General features: G+C 42.5%; 2 protein-coding genes across 5 annotated transcripts in view; one reads left to right on the top strand and one right to left on the bottom strand.

The window, feature by feature from the left end:
* svep1 (sushi, von Willebrand factor type A, EGF and pentraxin domain containing 1) overlaps positions 1–19,186 on the top strand; it is a 96,636-nt gene extending 77,450 nt beyond the window's left edge. For 2 of the 4 annotated variants that reach the window (XM_058623513.1, XM_058623516.1), the window contains 20 exons: positions 160–330; positions 733–906; positions 1,031–1,150; positions 1,258–1,434; positions 2,955–3,039; positions 3,197–3,388; positions 3,514–3,681; positions 4,227–4,893; positions 5,482–8,198; positions 8,309–8,543; positions 8,919–9,074; positions 9,599–9,662; positions 10,577–10,750; positions 10,950–11,126; positions 11,865–12,047; positions 14,300–14,470; positions 15,686–15,781; positions 16,723–16,818; positions 17,953–18,046; positions 18,885–19,186. In XM_058623513.1, the coding sequence (XP_058479496.1) occupies positions 160–330; positions 733–906; positions 1,031–1,150; positions 1,258–1,434; positions 2,955–3,039; positions 3,197–3,388; positions 3,514–3,681; positions 4,227–4,893; positions 5,482–8,198; positions 8,309–8,543; positions 8,919–9,074; positions 9,599–9,662; positions 10,577–10,750; positions 10,950–11,126; positions 11,865–12,047; positions 14,300–14,470; positions 15,686–15,781; positions 16,723–16,818; positions 17,953–18,046; positions 18,885–18,915 (5,948 nt within the window). In that variant the 3' untranslated portion in view covers positions 18,916–19,186. The remainder of the gene's footprint in view (positions 1–159; positions 331–732; positions 907–1,030; positions 1,151–1,257; positions 1,435–2,954; positions 3,040–3,196; positions 3,389–3,513; positions 3,682–4,226; positions 4,894–5,481; positions 8,199–8,308; positions 8,544–8,918; positions 9,075–9,598; positions 9,663–10,576; positions 10,751–10,949; positions 11,127–11,864; positions 12,048–14,299; positions 14,471–15,685; positions 15,782–16,722; positions 16,819–17,952; positions 18,047–18,884) is intronic. The other 2 variants (XM_058623514.1, XM_058623515.1) reach the window with 2 other exon arrangements.
* A 104-nt stretch (positions 19,187–19,290) lies between these two features.
* LOC131455747 (thioredoxin-like) lies at positions 19,291–22,942 on the bottom strand. Its single transcript, XM_058623518.1, has 5 exons — positions 22,589–22,942; positions 20,633–20,737; positions 20,095–20,154; positions 19,761–19,826; positions 19,291–19,436 (listed from the first exon to the last, which is right to left on the bottom strand). The coding sequence occupies exons 1-5, from the start codon at positions 22,610–22,612 to the stop codon at positions 19,371–19,373; spliced, it is 321 nt and encodes a 106-aa protein (XP_058479501.1). The 5' UTR covers positions 22,613–22,942; the 3' UTR covers positions 19,291–19,370.
* Positions 22,943–23,198: the final 256 nt, after the last annotated feature.

Raw genomic sequence — 23,198 nt, 5'->3', positions numbered from 1 at the left:
TATTTTTATGTCTTAAGTAAGTGAAAAAGATATCAGTTTTGATCTTGTTCGAGATCAGTGTATATGAGATTATAATACTGTACCTATGCAGCTCTCAGACTGGGACCTTATATATGAAAGTAAAGTCACATTGCCATGGATTCCGCCCTCTTTCTTCAGACTGCCCAAAGCTGGAGAATGCATTTCCCCACATGCATGCTTCCACTGTGGAGGTGTGCCCCGGTGCTCAGGTCCAGCTGTCCTGTGACCCCGGGTTCTACCTGGTGGGGGAGCCGGTGCTGCAGTGTCAGAATAAAGGAGAGTGGAGCCATCCTCTGCCCATCTGTGAACGTAAGACTCCTGACATGAGCTACACTTTGATTTGCATTCCAAATGAGCAGAAACCTGATCTTGTTTTACTGATTTGTATTGAAATCTGAAGAAATAAAAATACATAAGCCTAAATATTTACCAATTTCTATGGTTTTTTTTCTGTAAATTTGAGTGTGGCATTTATTTCCAATCATTTGCTAAACATGTCAACAAATATTGAATTTAAATGATCTAGTTTTTGACACAGAACCTGTGTACTACACATCTTTCTTAGTCTCTGTTTATGTACAGATGGAAGGATTATGTACATGCGTTTATGTGCATTTTATTAAAATATATGACAAAGTAATTATTGTACATGAATTACTTTCTCAAACACACAAGGCCTAAGAGTTCATTTTACTATTTACTGTCCTACAGGTGTGTCCTGTGGACCTCCTCATCCTCTGGAGAATGGCTTGATTCAGGGAACAGATATCCATTCTGGCAGTTCTGTGGTTTATCAGTGTAATGCTGGCTTTTACCTGCTGGGCGATGTCAAGGTCCACTGCACCAACAGCGGCAAGTGGGGAGGAAATTCACCCGCTTGTCTCGGTACCTAATTCTCTTATGTTTTATTTATTTCATTGTTATAAATATGGGAAATACGTCTGTCAGAAAGATTTAAAAAGACAGAATACAATGTGATACATACAGAACAGTGTGTGTTTGTGTTTAGATGTGGATGAGTGTGCTCTGGGATCAGACTGTGATGACCATGCCAGCTGTCATAACACAGATGGCTCTTACACCTGCACTTGTAATCACCCGTACAGTGGAGATGGCAAAAACTGCACAGGTTGGGAAACTTTAAATGTCCTGTTTATAATGTTAATAACTGAAATTATAGTAAAGGTTTAAAAAAAAAAAAAGGATCATCTTGTTGTATGTGTATGTTCCCTCCAGAGCCAGTGAAGTGTGAGAATCCTGGGTCTCTGGAATTTGGTCACAGAAGTGGCAGCAACTTTCTGGTGGGAGGTGAGGTCGTCTTCAGCTGCGAGGACGGCTATGAGCTGATTGGCTCGTCTCAACTTTACTGCATGGACACTGGAAACTGGGACAATGGTGTGCCATACTGCAGAGGTGAGATGTTAAGTGATTGTGAAATGATTTTATAATAAATGGCTTTAAGGTATATAGCTGCCAACTGGGATAGAGGGAAAACAGATTGTAGCCTATTAACAAAAGGCTCACCTAATAAATTCTACACCTCAAGTCTACAGCTTTATCTTTCCATTCGTCAGCCTTTTCCAGCTGGAAACTCAAGTTGGTATACTTATTAAGCTTGCTTGCAGGGACACGGGAGCCACTTGTCTGCTGGTGCCTCATTTGGTAAATTTTTGTCTGATAAGTAAATCTAAAAGAAGTGTTTCAAACACTGAAGTCACAAAATAACATATTTGAACTTACTAATGGAGGCAGCAGTGCATCAAAAACACCCGTGTGCTGTGATGTAAAAACACAGATTTTCTCTGTGGACTTTGGTGTAGGGAATCACTGGTTTATTCAGCTACACAAACTTCACTTACTCGTCAGAAAAGGCTGATATTGTGCGATTTTGTTGAATGGCTTATGGCTGTGTTTCCTTCAATGAGCAATTGCCTGCCTTTTTTATGCTGCATCTAGATGCAGGGGCCAGCAGGGGGCATGCAGAGCTCAGCCAGAACTGACTGTGTGTCAGTGCCTCATAGAACCATACTTCAAAAAACCTTAATTATCCCTTTAATCACAGTTTAGTTGTTATGCAGATAGAAAAGATACAGAATAATACAATTCTCAAAGATACTATGTGTGTTTATACACATTTACTGTACAATACTTTGTAAAAACACAAACATACTGTACATGTTAGTACACTTTCCAGAGTGAACATTATGCGTCGTGCCTCATCCTTGTTGCTGTGAAGGGGTGATTATATCTACAGCTGTTTTTTTTTTGCCTGCCACTGCACAGCGGCCTAAAAGGAAATGACCACTGCAGCATCTCCATCTTGGCTCTAAGCCATCGTCTTCCTCATAGAGAAAGAGAAACCGATTTACTCAGCAAACAGGCTGTGCCAGTCTGTTAGTGTTCAGCACACATGGTTGTAGAACATCTTAGTGAAAGTGAAAAGTGAAACTATTTATTCTTTCCACAATCAAAAGATTAAAGGTTCTGCCAAAGTGTTAAGCATAATTTAGATTTTGGTAAAAAGAAAAATGAATGGCTCGAAGAATTAGACCGACGCTGGAAAACTGAACAGAGTCCAAAGAAATGTGACAGAGAGAGACATTGGTTAAATATTTACTCTAGTGATAGTGATTTTATTGACCAAAGGAGAATTCCCAAGAAAGATCAAACAAAGAATGGACAAGATAGCAGTCGAAGCTGCACAGAAATGATCGGCCATCATGACAACAAGTACTTCTATAGCCACACTAGTATCACACCACGCTAATATCTGACTAATCCTCACAAAATGACAAACTACATTGAGTGTGTTAATATGTTTGGAGCTTATTTATGCTAAAGATGAGAGTAGCTTCGCTTTCATTCTTTATTTTTGGTCATTTTTAGTTGTCAGTGAAATCTGCATTCCTTAATGATTTTGTTTATGTTTACAGCCCTCTCCTGCCCCACACCAACTGTGCCAGAGAACTCCATGATGAAGGGCGACAACTTCACTTATGGCAGCAAGGTGACTTTCAGGTATCATTTGCATCCCCCTACCACACAATGTTGTCATGATGACAGTTAAAAGTTAACACTTTGATAGTTAAAGCCATTAATGCTGAGCAATAGAAACATTAAGTGTGAAGTTTATTGTTTTAACATCTGCATCTAACTCTGTTTTCATTCGTCTCAGCTGTAAGAGGGGCTTCCTGCCTGAGATCCCATATGACTTTCAGTGTCTCACTAGTCAGAGATGGAGTGGGACTCCACCTGTCTGTCACCCACAGACCTGTGGCAGCCCTCCAACTGTTGAGAATGCTGACTACGACCTCGTCACAAACACATACCTGTCCACTGTCAAGTACACCTGCTCTAAGGGATACAGGTACGGATCAGTTACCACCAGCTGCAATGTTGCATATATATACAATTAGTCATCTACAAATCTTTGTGACACTATTATTGCACGTGTGTGTTTGTGTAATGACTTCAAGTTATATTGATGCAAAGATCGCAGGGCTCCATGGAAATAGTTTGTGAAGCATCCGGGGACTGGAGCAGGCCTTTCCCCCGCTGTGTGAACATCCTGTGTGTTGAACCTCCAGCCTTGAGAGATGCTGTGACTGTAGGAGAGAACTATGAACTGGGAAACAAGGTGCACTATGTCTGCAAGGAAGGGTAAATGTGGTTGACGTCTTCTCTGTTAATATGCTGTTAATGTATCAGTTGAAAGTGTGAAAAATGTTAAAACTCATTTTTGATGAATGCCTGTGAAGCAATTTGACCGGCAGTCACTGATGCTGTATATTTGGAAATATTCTACAGTCCATTGCAATCGATTTTGCAATAGTCAGTCACAGGGACACTCAGGTTACACCTGAATGCCTGGTTTTGCTTTTAACTTGATTGCACCAAGATGATATCTGATTATATTATTTATTTACTTTACTCTGTTAGTGCACAAATTCCTTACTGCAGAAAGAGAACAAAAAGAGAACACAATGGGGCAGTGTCTTTTCATCTGCCTCCATCAATTTTTGCCAAAAGCTTTGAAATCATATTTGCTGTATTAGAATTTAAAACACCTAAATATAAAATATGAGAAATAAAGAGAGGTATATTTGACAGTTTCAGTTGTCTAATGAACATTAATAGTATAAGATCCTTTAATAGTGCTGAGTCTTCATTTTATTAATCTCTTTTTTAATCTTCTTCATGTGCAGCTACACTCTGATTGGCCCAGAGACCAGGGAATGTTTGCCAAGTGGCGAATGGAGTGAAAGCTCTGCCCAGTGTGTCCCTCGCTCTTGTGGCCCCCCACCTGCCATTGACCATGCAGAGCCCTATGAGAGTCACCAGCTGTTTGGGGACACTGCTAACTACTACTGCACTGACGGATTCACTGCCAGCAACAATTCCAAGATGGTGTGCAATGCTCATGGTGTGTGGGCACCTCCTAATGGCATGGAGGCCCCTCGCTGCATTGCAAACTTCTGCTTACGTCCTCCTGAGCTGCACCATGCAATCCTAGACTCCATCAACAAACCCAAATATGCCAGCAACTCTGAAGTGAGCTATAAATGTGAAGAGGGATTCATGCTCAACACTACAGCCACACTGAGATGTTTAATGGGAGGGGAGTGGGAGCCTTCGCCATATGATATTGGCTGTGTGCCTGTAAGGTGCTCCAAGCCTGACAGCATTGACAGGGGCTACATCAGCGGGACAAACTACAGTTTTGGAGCTGTGGTGGCGTACAGCTGCTTCGCAGGCTTCCTGATCAGAGGGGAGAAGAGGAGGACCTGTAAGGCCAATGGGGAATGGGGAGGAGCTCTCCCTATCTGTGTACCTGTGTCCTGCTCCACCCCTCCTCCACTCAAGAATGGACAGGTTAGCCACAAACACCACATCAATGGAGAAAAACAAAACATTAAACAAACAAGGTCAAATTCAAACACCATAAGCAAAGTACCATCCTAAGGAACATCAAATGCATTACACCATCACAGGTTTAAAATGCATCTTGATTAAAGGACGGAGAGAAAAGTGTGCAGTTGTTTTTTTGTGGCATAGACAAACACAAAGAGTTAAACTACAGTTAGAAAGCAGCGACGATATTCACAGTTTAAGGAACGATTGTGGTTCAGGTCAATTGGGATTCAGAGTCAGGTTCGGATTTGTAGCCGTCAATCCAGTCAGGAGGAGGAAATAAGTCAGGGAACTCATAATTGGGAAGGATAGAATAATTCATCATTTGGTGGGAGACACTTATCAGTTGCATGAACAACAAGTCCTCTAACACATGGAACAATAAAACAACCACATAAAGCCAAAATAGCAACACCTACAATGACACCTGCTAAGAGAAAGAGAGCTTTCCACTTACCGAAAACAGAATCAAACCACTCCACATACTGTATATTGATATTTCATGTTTCTTATATGATAAACTATATCCTTGTGTTTGTCCCCTTCTAGATAAAAGGTCGATTCACCTTCAACAGCAAGGTGATGTATGCCTGTAATCCTGGCTACAGACTGGTTGGTCGTCCAGATCGAGTTTGTCAAGCCAATCGGCAGTGGTCCAACAGCGACCCTCCCACCTGCGTCCTTTTGACCTGTGACCCTCCTCCCAATGTCACCCATGGATATTACCGGGGCTCGGACTTCCAGGTGGGCCGAAAAGTGGAGTATGTTTGTGATGAGGGTTACGAGCTGGTCGGAGATTCTATCTGGACCTGTCTGAAATACGGTCGGTGGGATAAGACGAGGCGTCCACGCTGCTCACCTGTGCAGTGTCCAGAGCCGCCGCTGGAAGAGAACCACCTGGTCCTGAAAGGCCTGGACTCTGAATCTGGAACCGTGGAGTTATCCTGCGAGGATGGCTACGTCCTCGAGGGTGCACGGATTCTTCGCTGCACGCCATCCCAGGAGTGGAATGACACCTTTCCAGTGTGTAAGCAAGTGTTTTGTGGCTCACTTCCCGAAGTGTCTTTCGGAGGGACTCCCTTGTCTTCTTCCCCGTTCCCTTTTGGCTCAGTGGTGACCTACACATGCATGGATGGCTTTGCTTTACGGAAAGAGGGCTCTGTATCCTGTCTAGCAAGTGGCCAGTGGAGTAATCCTTACCCAGAGTGTATCCCTGTTGAATGCCCTCAGCCTGTGGAAATTTCTAATGGTATTGTTGATGTCCAGGGTCTGATGTACCTCAGCAAAGCCCTGTACAGTTGTAGGACTGGATATAATTTGGTGGGTAACTCCACTGTCCTCTGTGGAGAAAAGGGACTTTGGATCGGTGGGGTCCCATCTTGCCGTCCAATTGAATGCCCCATCCCTAAACAGATAGTCAGTGGAAAGGTGGTTTACACAAAACTCCAGTTTGGTCACAGTGCCTCTTACTCCTGTCGTCGTGGTTACCGACTTCAAGGCCCAGAGACTCTCAAGTGTCTGGCAAGTGGGGAATGGGACTCCGAGCCACCTGTTTGCATCCAGATATCTTGCACGCCACCGCAGCCTATTGATAATGGTTTTGTAGAAGGTCAGGATCACAGTTTTGGTGTCACTATTTTCTACAGCTGTTTTCCTGGATTCCAGCTCGTCGGCCAAGACCACCTGACCTGTGAGGAGTTTGGCTGGTCAAGTGCTATTCCTGTCTGTGTGCTATCTGATTGTGGCCTGCCTCCTCACATCGACTTTGGAGAGTATGTTAGGGTGCAGGAGGCAGGCTCTGTGGTACCCTCTAAAGACACAGGAACATTAGCCCCACCAGACTTGAGCTTTCTTCATGGGTCATTGATTGAATACCGTTGCCACAATGGTTATGACCTCACAAGTCCTGTCAGGTTGGTGTGTCAGGAGGATGGAGGCTGGAATGGAACAGCACCATACTGTGTCCCAGCAGAGTGTGAAACACCACCCAGTCCAGAACATGGCTGGGTAAATGTGACTGACACCTCCCTGGGCAGCATGGTCAAGTATACCTGTGAGGAGGGATATGAGCTACAGGGCGAGCCAGAGAGGCAGTGTGTGTCAGGTCGATTGTGGACTAATAAAGCCCCCGTTTGTCGGCCCATTTCCTGTGGCGACCCAGGGGCTATAGCTAATGGCACAGTTCACGGAGGATTTCTTGTGTATCCTGAAGTTCTGCACTACGAGTGTCGTCCTGGTTTTGTCCTCAAAGGAAGTGACACTATCGCGTGCCAAGCGGATGGAAAGTGGAATGGACAAAAGCCTCACTGTGAGCCACTGTCTTGTGGTCCTCCTAAACTCCCCATTGACATTACTTTCAAAGGAGAGGAGTACACCTATAATAACGAGATAGAACTGAGCTGTCGGCCTGGTTTCCTCTTACAGGGGAAATCTGTGAGTGTTTGCCAGGCTGATGGCACCTGGAGCCACATCTCTCCCACTTGTGTACCTGCCCGCTGTGGGAAACCCCCACATATACCGAATGGCCGAGTGCTGGGATCAGAGTTTGGCCTCAATAGCAAGGTAAAGTATGAATGTGATGAAGGATACACACTAAACGGAGACTCCACACGGGTTTGTCAGTCAGATGGACTTTGGGACAAACCTGCGCCTCACTGTGACATCATTAGTTGTGATCCACCTGAGGACATTAGCCACGGCTTCCTGAATGGCTCCAGCTTCAACTATGACGACGTTGTGGAATACGTATGCTTCGATGGCTATGAGGTCCTTGGGGATCCCATCCTGCAGTGCTCTGCTCAAGGCTTCTGGATTGGCACTGTGCCTCTGTGCCGGCCCTGCATCTGTGCCCTCCCTTTGTTAAAATTTGGTGTGATTCTTGGGAACAACCGTGCTTGTGGGGCCCAAGTGCAATTTCAGTGCGACGATGGCTACAGACTGCTGGGTCCTTCACAGGCCGTGTGTGAGAAGGGCGGGGTGTGGAACCCCGGGGTGCCTGCGTGTGGCCGAGGAAGGTGTACTGACACCCCGCCTACAGTTCCTAACGCTGTCCTGGCAGGCAGCGCCACCTTCTTAGACACAGTGATATACAGGTGTCGGCCCGGTTATCAGTCAAAGGGATACCCACGCCTGTCCTGTGGAAGAGACGGCAGGTGGGGGGAACCCAGGATCAGCTGTGAGCCTGTGAGTTGTGGAAAACCTCCAACTGTACCCCACGCTCATGTGGTGGGAGGCACCTTCACCTTCCCAAACCAAATCACATACAGGTAAATACTGATATCATTCATTTAACATGTATTGAAAAGTGACATTTTTATCTTTATTTACAGTATGCCCACTCAAATTGCTGTCATGTGTTGCCCTCTTTCTTCTGCAGATGTGAGGAAGGGTATGCTCTAGCAACACAGACGGCTTCCCTCTCCTGCCAGAGTCACGGGTCATGGTCCAAGCACAGCATTCGGTGCCGTCCCTCCCCCTGCCTGCTGCCCACCAACTTCTCCATCCCCCATCTGGTAATTGCTGGGAAGGAGCTCACACCTGTCGGGGGCACCATCTCCCTCTCCTGCCCTCCTGGCTTCTACCTGCAGGGGTCACCACTGGCTGAATGTCAGGTAGGGAACTTGTTGATGAATAATAAGGAAGTAAATAAATTATAGTTTCAAAACAAGATGTTTTTCTAGCTTTTTTTTCATTGTGAAATCATGTTTCCTAGAGATGTTGATATAAAATATTTAAATCTGTTTGTACTGTTAAAACTAATTCGAAAATATTATCATAAAAAATCCAAATTATGGGATAGCAATGACTCACATGAATGAATGAATCTCTCTCTCTCTCTCTCTGTCTCTCTCTCTCTCTCTCTCTCTCTCTCTCTACTTCAAATAAAATATGCATCACTCTGCTCGCCTCTCTCTTTTCTTCAGAACATGGCATTAAGAACTCATGAATAATATAGTTGTTTCCTGTCTTTTGTTGTGTGTGATCAGCTGGGTGGAGGCTGGACTCCAGGAATCATGACAGTTTCCTGCAAACTGGTGATGTGTGAGAAACCCCCTCCCCTTCCTCATGGTGTCGCTGAGGGAGACAACTACAACTATGGAGACTTTGTCATGTACTCCTGCCTCCCTGGCTTTTATATGAAGGTACTACTTGTCAATAAGCCACAAAATGAACTCAGTAAATATGTCACACTCAAACAATCTAGACATCGCAATGACAAGTATAAAACAACAACATTATGAACTTGTAGTCAAAGCCTAAGAAATGTGATGGTGCCACAGAAGGCTTTATCTCCTCTCCTGCACTGTGCTTTTAAACTGCTGGGTGTTTGCACTGAGCTAATGGCGAACAATCAGATTACAGAGTCACATGATTTCTCTTCAGTGGTCAATAGGAATGTGCTGTTATGGAGAGAGAAAAGAATGAGCTGAGTCACTCTTCCACTGACACAATGATACACTATACTCCTCTGTTTCACTGCTCATTGAGTTTTAGAACAGACGACTCATAGAGGCCACTGTTTGAGTTTGAAATAAAAGACAATGTATACAAAGTCAGTCTTGATTGCATTATGTTTCCTGAGATTGCTGCTAATAATTATAAAGTAGGCTTCCCGTTGCTGCATTTGGGTAATCTGCTTGGCTTAACACCATTCTCTTTGTCACAGGGAGACTCAATTCAGACCTGCCAGGGAGACAGGACGTGGAGTGGCACCCAGCCAGTGTGTGTTGGTAGGTTTGTGTTCACAGACCGACCTTAACTTGTCTGTTGTTGTGGTGAAATATAAAATTCTCTTTTTTTGGACTATTCTCTGTGAAGATGGTTGTGTATGGCATTTTCTGAAATACTCCGGCCAACAACCATGCCACATACAAAGTCAGTTAAATCACCTTGACTCTCCATTCTGATGTTCAGTTTAAACCTCAACAGCTTGTTTACATCACAACCTCTAAATATACATCTGCACAGCCCCATATTTGACATGGGGACTGAGATGAACCTCAGAGGGTGTCTGTGGTTGTTCAGGGTGGAACTTTTGCCTGGGTGCAACTCTCCACCACCTTTCCCATAGTGTCCAGTTTGTGGGTGCTCAATACTGAGACAGCCTTTCTAATGAGCATGTCCAGTCTCTTTCTGTCGATGTCTTCTAAGTCACCTCCCGAGCAGATAGCAGCAAAGAAAATTCTCAGCAAAGAACTCACAACCACAGACTGATATGTGCAGCATTCTCATGCACACATGACCTGAGCCGACAGAGAAAAAAGGAGGAAGGCTGCATCCTTGTGTGTGGACCAGTCCAGCTTGTTTTTCAGGTGCACACCAAGATGGTTATAGAACTACACAACTTCACTTCAATGTCCTCACCTCGTATGCTGACAGTCTGGAGGGGGATAAGGGTTAGGGTCAAGTCTAAGCGAAAGTCTACCACCATCTTCTTGGTTTTTGATGCACTCAGCCAGAGTCAGTTGGCAACAGGCCTATCTCTCAGTATGGATTGCTGTATTGTGTTACAGTAAATGCACTTGAAAAATCAAAGAACATAATCCTCACATAACCACCTGGCACATCCAGATGAGAGTAGGCCCGATGGAGCTGACTTGTCTTACTTGTCTTACTCGTCTCACTTGTCTCACTCTCTCTTCAGCACAGACTTGTGGGCCTCCACCCACTGTAATAAATGCACAGCTGCAGACAACAGGAGACACTTACCTACAGAATGCCAGTTATGTATGTAATGGTGGAATGCAGCTGGTCGGCCCTAGGACTCTTGTCTGTCTTGCCAATGGCACATGGAGCCTGCCAGCTCCTACATGTGAAGGTATACAAGAAAACATTTTTATAATTTTTTATATTTATGTTTGCAGCTGTCAAACGTATCATACATCACCTTCTGAGAGAAAAATGCACAAACAAACAATCCATGCACAAAGCTGTAAACAGTTGATTACTGACTATAGAAAACAGAATTACAGTATAATGTATTAAGTGAAAATATTAATATTTGTTTCTAATGACAGCAGCCAGAGGCTGCATCAGCCCAAAACAGATGCTGCATGGCAAAGTGCAGGAGCACAACCTGAACACCGGGCGTGCTGTGGAGTTTCAGTGTGATAAAGGTTACAAACTGGTGGGAGATCCTCTGGTGGTGTGTATGGGGGGCAACACCTGGAGCTCCACTTTCCCAACCTGCCAACGTGAGAAACACACACGTACACAAACACACAGTTTGAGTGTGATTTCAGTATTGACGCGCTGCCCTCCATGCTTGCTGTCACTGAAAACATGGCTGCCAGCCAGCTATGCCACATGTCCAAAATCCTAAGAATATGTCTGTCACTTAATCTCACAGTAAGAAAGTCCTTTTCTGGCTGGAAACTGAGGGTTGAAAACCGCTCACTATTCAGTGATCCCTTTAAGTGGCCTAAATCAGTGGTTCCCCACTGGTAGCCATGTTTTCAGTGAGCGCCAGTGTGTATTAGGCAGCAGGTTTGCACAGTGTCAGAACCTTAACAACAACTGCATAGAAAAGAATGTGAAGCATCCAATTAAAGAAACATGTAGGTAAGACACAGAGGAGCCTACAACTGACTGTTTCTTCATATCTGTGGCTTCCTGTAATGTTTGACTCCCTAACAACAACCAGTCATTATCACAGTTAGAACAGCTGTGCATTTGGAAAACAACCCCACCTCTTTCCTATACTTCACATCACTGAGTTTCATGAGTGTCTTTGACAACAGGTTGGTGAGTCAGTGTTCCCCTTACTTCTCCCTAGATAGTTATAGTTTGAATCAGAGACTGTTCTCTGGAACAGTCTCATGAACAGATATTTGTCACACAGAAAGAAAAATAAAATGTTTGAAATGAATGCAAGATATAAATCAAAACAAAAATGTTTCTAAAAATGAATCCATAATTTCTGTGCCTCACAGCCCAGTCTTGTCCAGCTCCTCCAGGCTGGAAGGAGGACAGTAGTGGAGACGGATCCCAGCAGGAGTTTCATGTCGGTCAGTCGGTGCGTGTCACCTGCCCCAAAGGTCAGCAGGTGAAAGGCAGCGGCACTATCAACTGCAGGCCGGACAAGACCTGGAGCCCCATCACCTCTGTGTGTGAAAGTAGGTAGCATCAGGTTTACAGGTTTAAAAATGCTACTTATGTCCCTAACATGTAATAAAAAATAAAATGTGCTGCTTTCATGCTAATAGTCAAAGTTGCTTACAGACAATGTGGTACATTCACAATGAGTAAATGTGTAAAGTATAACTGCACTTTATGTCAAAGATATAGCTACATTTTAACTTAACTATACCAACAAGCATTTATTATTGTTAGCTGTGTTTGCTGATAGACAGAAATATGAATTTTACTTTCCTTTAACTTTTATAAATATTCATTTTATTGTCACTCCACATAGACTTCCGATTGAACTTGTTTTTATGTGTGTGTAATTATTGCTAAATGTGTTCAAATGTTTAAATCAGACATGGCGGAAATATAATTTATAATTTCAGTATTCAAATTTCAGTCCCAAAATGCAAATGTCTGCATGATCGGCTTGTCTTGTGCCAAGTACTGATTTACCTGCACACTTATAACATGCCTGTTGCCTGTTGTTTCCAGTCTGTCGCTGGGCTTTCATCAAGACAAAACGAGGCTGCATTAAACACAGCGTTGGTGCTTCACTAATTATGGGCACCTCTGCAGCTTCTATGACAACCTTTGTCTGAATGTCCTCTGATCTTTCTTATGCGCAGTTGTCCTGAATATACAACACAATGGTGCTTATGTTGCCATGGCGTTTTATTTGTATTGGCATGGGGGTTTACTCTCCTTTATGCATGTTTGCCTAACCATATTTGATTGAGTCCTGTTTTTGTGACCGATAAGCCACACATAAGAACCGCTGTAGACTGGGTCACATCTGGATATTTTGCATGCTGTGATTCTGGGTAATGAGGGATAGAGGAAACACTTAATTTCATGATCAACACATCTCTCTCTCTCTCTCTGCTGCATAGTTGTTTGTGAGTATATACAGGGGGTAGACAAAAATAATATAAAACACCTACAATGCCACGTACTAGTTACATTTTATGAGATTAATTTTTTTGTTGAAAACAACAGAAGTTCAGCTTTGCTGTATTTGGTCACTGCTAGTATTTTTGCAGTTCAGGTTCTTTGAAGTGTGATTGGTTGTATGAGGTCCTGACACACACCAGCACTGGAAACCAGCCTGATACACGGATGCTCGCCCTCACTGAGAATATCACTTCCAGCGGGGACTCAGAGAAAAACAGATTTTAGCCACATAAGAAAAGTGTTTTTAGACAACCTTTTTCAACTAAAAAAAAAATTTGATTTTTGTATCCACAGGTTACAAACTTACAATTCCAGCCAAAAAAGACTGAAATGGTGAGATAAAGTGACAAATATATTCTTAAGACATTAGGTATTATTCTGGTGTTTTGAAGTACATTTCAAAGCTGATTGCTTGCCAACCTGAGACCTGGAGGCGTGCTCTCATGGCCATTAACCAGTGACGCCCACTTAAATCCACAAAATCTAGAGAATATAGTCACCACTCTATCTCACTGTCCAATTATCTATACTGGCTGGAAAGTGCACACCAAAGTTCATAGAGAAAATCCGTTCTTACCTCATAGGGGACACAGGACTTGCTGGTATACTGCTGCTTTGTTGTGTCATTGAGGTCATTCCAAATAAAGGATTTTGGACTCCAAAGTCACAAAGCAACGCATTTGATGGCGGCAGCAGTGGACCAATGAAAAAATAGATTTTTTTTTCTATGGACCTTGGTGGCAGGAGTGAAAAAAGTAAATGGGAATAGAGACAAACCTATTCTTAAGATATCATAAGTATTATTAGCTGAGCCTTTTATGAATCTGTCCCTGCTGGCAGCCACTTTTTTAGTGAGGCCGAGTCTCAGACTGTTCCCTGATGAGCGCACACAGGGTCTGCACGTCTCTGGTTGTGTCAGTAACTTGCACAACCACACTTTAAAAAAACCTGAACTATCATTTTAAGTGTTGACCAGTGAGTGGGTTGCTTCCAGAACTAAATGGTTAGAAAGGAAAAACCAAATGACTAAAGAAGCAACTTCAGAAAAGAAGAAAATGATCCCATTTGAACTTAACCTTAGTTTCACAGTATTGTAAAGGTGTACCATTTATTGTGTCCACTCCCTGTAGGCTTAGCTACTTTTCCACTTTCCTTTACAGAAGACACTTCTTTTCAACTGTTTGGTCCATGTTGTTAGTGTCAGAACAAAGCTGTGGTCAGGTCAGCATCAGCATTTTAGTAGTATAGTAACTCGTATGTGGGTCGTTCCATCTGGGCTGTTGTACAGGGGTGTCCTGTGGTCCCCCCCTCCATGTGGCCAACGGGGTGGTGCGGGGGGCGGTGTTCCAGTTCGGGGATGTGGCAGTGTACTCGTGTTTTGGCGGATATGCCATGGAGGGCGTTGGAAGGAGCAGGTGTCTGGAGAACGGCACCTGGACGCCGCCTCCCACATGCAGAGGTAGAGAGAACACAGAGGGGACTCTGTCCTTTTCCCAGGACACTTCTGTTTCAGCTGACTCTCCCTCTCGCACATGACACCTTGTTGCTTTTTCTTTCCTTCCTGGACTCCTACCTTTCCTCTCTAAGAGATGCTCTGCTCTGTGGAGGATGTAAACATACAGAGAAACTTCTCCACAGACACTTTTCCTCTCTGCTGTACTGTATTGTCTCCATCTGTGCACTCTCACATACGTGAGCATTTTCTTTTGCCTGGTTCTTGTTTTTTGAAGTGTGGTTGTATGAAGCACTGACTTTCACCATTGCTAGATCCAGCGTGAGACGCGGACGTTCTCTCTCACCAGAGAGGACATGTAGATTGTATTAGGCCTTTTTTTTAAGTCTATGATATCTTAAGAATAGTCTGCTGCTATATCCCACTGTTAGACAGACTTTTTCTGATGGAAACAGAGGTTTGTGATCCTCCCTCTCTGCACCAAAGTCCAACAAATCTGTGTTTTTAGCTCACAGGGACACAGGAGCTGCTGGTCTACTGCTTCCGTGTTTGTTAGGTCTGTGATATGATAAATCACAAAAATGACACATTTGAATTTAAGATGAAGGCAACAGTGGATTCCCAATCTCTAGATTTTCTCTATGGACTTTGGTACATGGAGTCAGTGGTTTACAAAACTGACAAAAACATCAAATGCTCCGCTTGGACAGCGAGATAAAGTGTCAAACATATTCTTAAGATATTGCAGATCTAAGACGTCAGTACCTCGTACAACCACACTGCAAAAACAGACAAAAATAAAAACATACATTACAAACTTTGGTACAGATAACAAATGTGAGGATCAAATTAGTGGTTGACATTCATTTTCAAGAGCTTAACAGCTGCTGAGATCTATACAGAAATACACACACACACACACTCAAGGGGTCTCTGATGATGTCATGTCTATGATGAATTTGTACAAAAGAGTTTAAAATACAGTGTGCGAATGCTGCGTTTGATCTAGTGCATGAAATTGCATGGCCAAGACTTGCGGCAGAGTATCAGAAGGCTGTGGCAGAATAAATAACAGAAGTAATTCTATCTCATTTCAGTGGGCGGTGGGGTTGGACACATTCCTTTACTACTGTGTCTGTGCACACAATAAGCATAGTGATGTTGCTTTGTGATTCGATTTAACCTGATGTATCTGTGTGTGTCTGTGTGTGTCTCCCTCAGCTGTGTGTTGGCTGCAGTGTCAGAATGGAGGAGTGTGTCAGAGGCCCAACACTTGCTCCTGCCCCGAGGGCTGGATGGGCCGGCTTTGTGAGGAGCGTACGTATTTACTCACAACAGACCACATTCATTCAGTAAACTATTGCCGTGGGCGGAGTCATCAATGCACAGCGGCATTAAAACTGCTGTGACTTTCAGTGTTACTGAATCATTAGAATCAGTTAATTAAACAGATTAGTTCAGCACTTCCTCCATGACCAGAGCACGAGAATTTCATTTAAAAGTCACCTGGGCGCAAAACTCCACTGTTTAAATAAAATTTTTTTAAAAAAAGTGGATGGAAGTCTGGGAAAATGACCTTTGACTTGCAACTTTTATTTATTTTCCTGAGGAGGTTAATGATCCCAATCACAAGTTTCAGCTCTTAGCAATAGAACATGATGTCAGTTTTGTAAATGACGTTCTCATTAAGAGGAAGTTAGTTGTTTTCCTCTCACAGCAAATTACAAACAGTAAATGTAAAATGTATCACTTTACAGTACATTACTGTAAATTGACTGTGGTTTTAATCTAACTTTAGTCAATAATAATAATAACAATAATAATCATGCATTTTATGTATAAGTGCCTTGTGAGCACTCAAGGACACTTTACAGAAATAAAACAGGACAACACAGTGAACAAAAAATGGAATAGTGAAATTACAGTGAGTAAGCAGAGAGTGAACAGACGTCGCACTCTAAATAAATCTCTCGGGTGGAGTTTCCTGTAATGGCTAACCTAATTTCACAATAAAAACACAAAATGGTTTTACTGTAAATGATCCCAGTTACAGTCTGTGTTATGACTTCACTGCGACATTAAACATTAAAGAACAGTGAAATCTCTGAAATAATTGACCCCGTGTCCTCTACAAGACGTGGAAACTAAAACTGACTGCATCCGCCCGTCAGGAGTAGCTTATTAAAACTGTCTCAACACTGGGACACGCGACCTCAGACGACCTCATGATTCCCGTTCATATCCTCATGTCATTGCAGCCATCTGCATCCTGCCGTGCCTGAACGGAGGCCGCTGCGTGGCACCCTACCAGTGCCAGTGTCCCACCGGGTGGACGGGCACACGCTGTCACAGCGGTGAGTTCATGTTAAGGCTCGTACGCACGCACACACCCCCGCAGCTACTCTGTGCATTATTAGCTGTGCTGTGTGTACAATTAACATGTTAGCACCATCTCCCCGATGCCACTCTCTCTGATTTGTATCCTCTATTGATAGTGTGGATTATTAATCGATCTCTAATTGTAAGTAATAGTAATGGAAAAGTGTCAAAAGTGGGAAATAGTCATTAGTTAAACAAATACGATTAGTTGGAATTCATTTCACCTGCATAAAATATAAACAGGCTCAGTCAGTCCATAAATGTGAGGGATGTCCATCTGTCTGTCTGTCTGTAAGTCACAGTGACAGGCTTCAGAACTGGCACGTGACTCCACTTTCACTTTGTATTGATAAGAAATGCCGGAGACGTCAGTAGAAATGTGATGGATATATGGGAAAGACAGCACTAGTTTTAATGAATTGACAGTATGAGTCTTCACATTTTGTCTGAAATGCTCTTGTAAAAATAACAAATAACAAATAACATCTAGTTATAATTAAATAACTAGATGTGATGACAGCATGTGATTCCCCTCTTATCAGTTGTTTAAAACCGGATCTTTAAGAATTAATTTTCTACAGAACTGCAGGATGCACACATTGTTTGCACATTGTTTGCACATTGTTTCCCCATGAACCACAATCTTACACCCATTGTGATTGTGACATCAGGTTTTTCTTCCTGTACCTTATGAGTCCCATGAACACGTATGAACAGTAGAGAGAGAGAGAGAGAGAGAGAGAGAGAGAGAGAGAGAGAGAGAGAGAGAGAGAGAGAGAGAGAGAGAGAGAGAGAGAGAGCGCACTTCACCATCTGTTTCACTCTGTCACCACAGTGTGTTCACGTTTTGTTCTCTGACCGCCTAAAGCAAACACACTGACCACAGGGCAGAGCAGCACTGCACATTTAAAGGGTAGTTGCACCAAGATATGCTTTTGTTTTTGTGCAGCTGAGTAAATGACACTTTACGTTGGGTTTTTTTTTTGGGGGGGGGGGGGGGGGGGCACATCCCACACCCCACACATGCATGCTGTGTCACAAAGACGCCTTTGCTGACGACGATGATGATCCTGTGTGTGTGTGTGTGTGTGTGTGTGTTTTCTCCACAGCGGTGTGTTCATCTCCTTGTCTCAATGGAGGGAGATGCATCCGACCAAACAGGTGTCACTGCAGTTCAGGGTGGAGCGGACATGACTGCTCCAGGTGATCTATCTCTCTCTCTCTCTCTCTCTCTCTCTCTCTCTCTCTGTCTCTCTCTCTCTGTGTGTGTGTAAATATGTAAGATGTAAATATAATGCAAATGAAGAGACCTGACAAAGACGCAGTCTTATATGGAAGCGTGTTGCAACTGTTTTCCTCAATAAACACGATCATTTAACTGTCGAATTTAACAATCTTGTCACATGTTTGAAAAGGAGTAGGCAAAAGTATTTTATATTTATTTTATACAGTATTTTATACAATGTTGTTAATGTTGTCAGTACAACACAAGATCACGTCTGTCTCTAAACACGACCTGGATTAAACTGCTGTTCTTCTTCGTCCTATTTATTTAAAAGAGATCCCGAGACTTTTTAAAGTTGTCCTGGCACACTGCATTTTTTAAATTTAGTTTCCCTCTTAAATGATATCCCCCCATGTCTTTATTTTATTTGGAAGTAAATGAATTCTTGCTTTGAATATTGTTTGTGCTGCTTCAAACTGAATCAGATCCAGTCATTTTAGAGCTTGTATTTTTTTAATAAGAGTTAATTTGTGTGCTCTCTATAGTCTGCGTTATGTATTAATCTGATTGCCCTTTTCTGTATTATATGAACTGAGCCGAGTCATTGTGAGTGTGATCACCACTGCCTGTGCTCCCATTTTCTTTAATCACAATGTCACACGATTAAAACCAGAGGAGCAAGATCTTAAAGGCATTTCAGAGACAAAGTTCTATTGATGGGTAACAGTAGAGACACAAGGCAGTGTTTCCCTTAAAAATACAATGTTTTCAAAGAAAACTTGCTTTATTAATAATTGTTTTTCCCTCTCAATGCAGGAAACGTAAATCAGGATACTATCACTTCTAAAAGCTCCCACTCCACTCTCCATGTGAACTGTCCTATGAAGGGAATTCTTGTACATTCAACTGACACACTTGTAAACCATTCTCATCTCTCTGCAAAAGGCACAGCAAGAACCGTTTTGTAAAATAAAGCTGTATTTTTTCATATAGAGACTCAACCGTATTAAACATATGCTGCTATATACTTGTACGATGTGTAAAAACTATTGATTCAGTTGTTCAGTGTATATGTGTAAACTATTCTCACATTTTTATTAAAGCATAAAACCATTTAATGATATTTCCATCATATTCTTTGTTCTAAGAGGCCGTGGATCTGATTGATCTGCTGTGTCTGTCCGGTGCAGTGGAAATGTCAAACATCACAAAGTTCACAAAGTTTCGTCTTCATCTTGTTTATTAATTCAGCCATATTAAGACAGAGATGAACAGCTGTTTGTGCGAAGGTTGGTGGAACTACTATTTTGAATACTCCTCCAGTTTAGCTCTCAGTTTATCTTGGCTTGCGCCACTGAACCGATCCAACTGTAAGAAAGCACACAGAGAGAAAGCATTCAATACATTTAAAAAAAGAAACGTTCAAAAGGAGCTTGCTCAGTGTTTCTCCTGCTCCTGATACATTTTAATGCCATTAAACCATCAAATAACCCTCATCTGAACTTAGTTAGCAAGTTAGTAGTGGGTGTTTGAAGTAGTGACTAATAGTAAAGGTGACTCTACAACTAGAAAATGAAGAGTCAACTTGAATACTTGAAAATGAATGTTATAGAGAGCTGTTACACAAATGCATTCATTTTATTCAGAGACAAACTGTTAATGTTTCTATTGGTGTGAATTTTGACGACTTACCTCTTTGCTGTTCTTGATGAAGAGGAATGTGGGCATGCTACTAACATTGTACTCTTCACCGACGTCCTGAGAAAGAGAGGAGAGAACAGTCAGGTGACTGATGCCACACTACATGTGTGATCAGACGGTAAACACGCCTGATTTTAAAGGATGCATAATCATGTTGCGATTACAGAGACGAAAAATTGAAAATGGTGAACTTAACACACTACAGTCAGAGGTTGCACAGTTCAGTGGCCTCTATAAGGTCAATAAAGTGAACTTCAGACTAGGAATGCACGATATTATCGCTATCTACTGACATCAGCAGTGGCAGTGAAAAACACACACTTACTAAAGCCTCGTCCACGTCCACCTTCAGGAAAACTATGTTCGTATACTTTTCTGCCAGCTCCTGCAAAACAGAGGATCAACCGATGTCACACAATTGCTATTAATATGTCCAAACAGGCACCCCATTAAATGTCTTCTGTTGGTGGGAGCGGCTTGAAGGAGTGTTGCCACAGCAACAGTCTCCTTCTCTAAACAGATGCTCTTCAAGGGAAACATCCCTCAGGAAAGAGCTCCTTTAACAACACTCAGAACGTTTCCATGCTACAGCTGTAGCATGTGTACACTGATACACACATTATTTAGTTTCCACTTAAGTTGGCAGATAGTTGTTACCATCCATGACCATCATGAATTTTCCATTCTTTCAAGTCGGTCTCCAAGTCCAACAAATGCCAAACACCAGCGTGGACGTCACTGCCTTTTTTGTCACTTTCTGATGCGTTTTCCCAGGTTTGAGGTGGGATGAGTCACTCACATTATCTGGGTGTGTCAGTCATGTTAACGTGTGTTTTAAAAGTCTGGTTTTCGCAACAACTTACTTCAAAAATTGGGGCAATCATTTTGCAGGGGGGGCACCATGTAGCCGTGAAGTCCACCACCACCAGTTTGTCTCCGGCATTCTTCATCTGTTTCTTGAAGTCCTCCTGCACAGGAAGAAAACAAATGACAATGTGATGTTTGTTCTGAATGACATTTAATTGTTGAGACAAAGTTATGATTGGGTTTTATGTGGCATATATTTATTTATTGTAATTTTTTTTAAAACAAAGTAGCGATAATTGTGCAGAAGTCACAAAATAGCCGTTTTTTTCTTTAACTCATTGGCTGCCATTGACTGCTATAGACGTCAATTCGACCACTGCTCTAAAAAAAGGCTGTCGGCCAATGAGTTTTAATTTGTGTTGATAAAAACCAAACAAGTGAACTTTGTGACCTTTTTCAATGATGACATCAAGTCCATTCGCAAACTCATTTGCATATGGAGAAGAGCGGTACAAAAGGACAGCGAACAACTAACAGCAAGAAAAACAACAGCAATACGGATCACACGGGACTGACAATGGAACGAAAGGGGACAATAAATGTGCAAAATTCAACGTGTCAACCAACGTAAATTTGTTCTGAAACTCGTTTGTTCTCTCATAATTTAATCATAGATAGATATGGATCATTCGAATGTAAATAGTTTTTTTTCTCCTGTCAGTATAGTTATGTAGAGTCTGTGTCCAGCTCAGAGACAGCTGTGTGTGCGCAGCTGGGAGAGCAGGGATTCTCTGGTGAAATGAAAGTGAAAACACTCAAATTGATTTAAAAAAGAAAACATGATTGAGTGTCTGAATGTCTTTAAATTCTTGATTTTATGTTGTAATACTAAAATAATTTTAAGTGACTACAGTGCTGAGCAGTTGGGACCACAGTGTCCTGGAAGGTGCACGGCAGGAAAAAGGAGGTGCTTTGTTGAAGACTCACTTTTTCATCTTGATTCAAGGTAAGTTGTTTGGCTGATCTACCAGCTCATAATGAACGCTGGCCACAAAAAACTAATTATATCTATATATATACTGTATATATATGTTTTGTATTATAGCAATAGCCAATCAGATGGTGAGAGCCCAGTATCAGCACTGAAGCCAAAGAGAGGCGGAGGGAGAGGGGTACCAGCAGTGTGCACAACACCACTCTCTGGATGTGACTAATCTGTCTAGCCAGACAGGAACTGTTTTGCTGAGTCATGTAAAGACTGGAAAGAAGGTGTGTCATTGCATCTTTTGAAATATAATGCTGTGGAATTGCATTCGAACAGGTAAAAGCAATTTCTCAGCTTGAGTGCACAAACTGTGTGCCTCGTTTATTGAAAACAGCGAAGCCGAAGTAAACGCAAGATCAGGACGTACAGTAACCAACCAACCAGCACAGGGCTCTACGTCATCACAAACATGGTTACTTAAAGGGACCATGATCCCAGAACAGTCCTTCCTACATGCATAACATGACATAAGTGTATAGAAACACAAGGTGCAAGGGTGAATTATGTAAGTCCATTCACTACAATTCTCCATATTTGCTGTTGTCAGAATAAGTATTTTCAATGTTTGAGCACTGTGTTTGCTTGTGAGAGCATTGCCATTCGAATGTGACACCCTCCTTTGTTTATCCTGGGAATTGAAGTTATTATTTATGGTTTGTATGGTTTGTTTGTTCTGTTACAACATATTTGTTCAAGTTTACAGTTTTAGAATACTTATTTTTACAATTTCAAGCTTTGAAAACTGCTCGATCTCTGTTTTTCTGTCTGTGACAGTAAGATAAATCAAACATATTCAAGTACTTTTTGCTCAGGTGTGTTAGGATATAAAAACCCTATATTGAATAATGCACATTATTATATGCTCTGTATAAATGTAGTAATGGGAAAACACATCCTAAATGCTCTGGGTTAAAATGGCGTCTGTTGAACAGTACAATAGGCAGTGAAATATAACAAGTCAACTCACCAAATCCTCCACCATTTTCACCATCTTGACAGCGGAGTGCTCGTGTCTCCTGAAGGACAGCAGGCCACACAGATAGTAAATAGTAAATATACTCCGTCTGCTCTCTACCAGGCAACACCCAAGAATATATTGTAACAACTGGATAGAGCACCGCCCCCTCTGCCTTGAAGACAACTTAGTGTAACACTACTGCGCATGTTGTATGGGTCGGACAATACGGGAATTAACTCGGAACTCAAACTTTTTTGGTATGGAGGGGGCGTGTCTCTACCTGTGGGGCGTGACTCTATCTCTGTCTGCGGTTAGATCCTTCTTGTATGCGCGAGGTGAGCAGCTCAACCGTGGAGTGGGATCCATAGGAATGAACGGAGCCAATGGGGCGGGGCTACATCCAGTTCTTATAACACAGGCAAGTCCAAAGTCCGTGAGATTTTGTTCCGCCCGCAGCTTCGGTTTTTAGCACGTATTATTTATGGCAAGGAGTTGTGCGTCTGAATCTAGAGTTCGAGTTTCGAAAGCCACCTGTGACAGTCGGATTCTTTTTTCTGTAACACATCTTTCGGCGACTAATAGCGCTTTTATGGCAGCGAATCAAGCCACGTAACAGCGT

Source organism: Solea solea, chromosome 3 (assembly GCF_958295425.1).
Source record: "Solea solea chromosome 3, fSolSol10.1, whole genome shotgun sequence".
In the NCBI taxonomy this organism is placed as follows: Eukaryota; Metazoa; Chordata; class Actinopteri; order Pleuronectiformes; family Soleidae; genus Solea; species Solea solea.
Note: the sequence above shows the minus strand (reverse complement) of the source record. Positions and strands in the feature narration are given on the sequence as shown.

What these genes read in the sequence shown, in the direction of transcription:
- LOC131455747 (XM_058623518.1), bottom strand. Translation starts at nt 22,612, where the DNA reads ATGGTGAAAATGGTGGAGGATTTG. An exon ending in TGATTGCCCCAATTTTTGAA is followed by an intron (nt 20,155 to 20,632) that starts GTAAGTTGTTGC and finishes TCTGTTTTGCAG; the next exon opens with GAGCTGGCAGAAAAGTATAC. An exon ending in TCATCAAGAACAGCAAAGAG is followed by an intron (nt 19,437 to 19,760) that starts GTAAGTCGTCAA and finishes GCTTTCTTACAG; the next exon opens with TTGGATCGGTTCAGTGGCGC.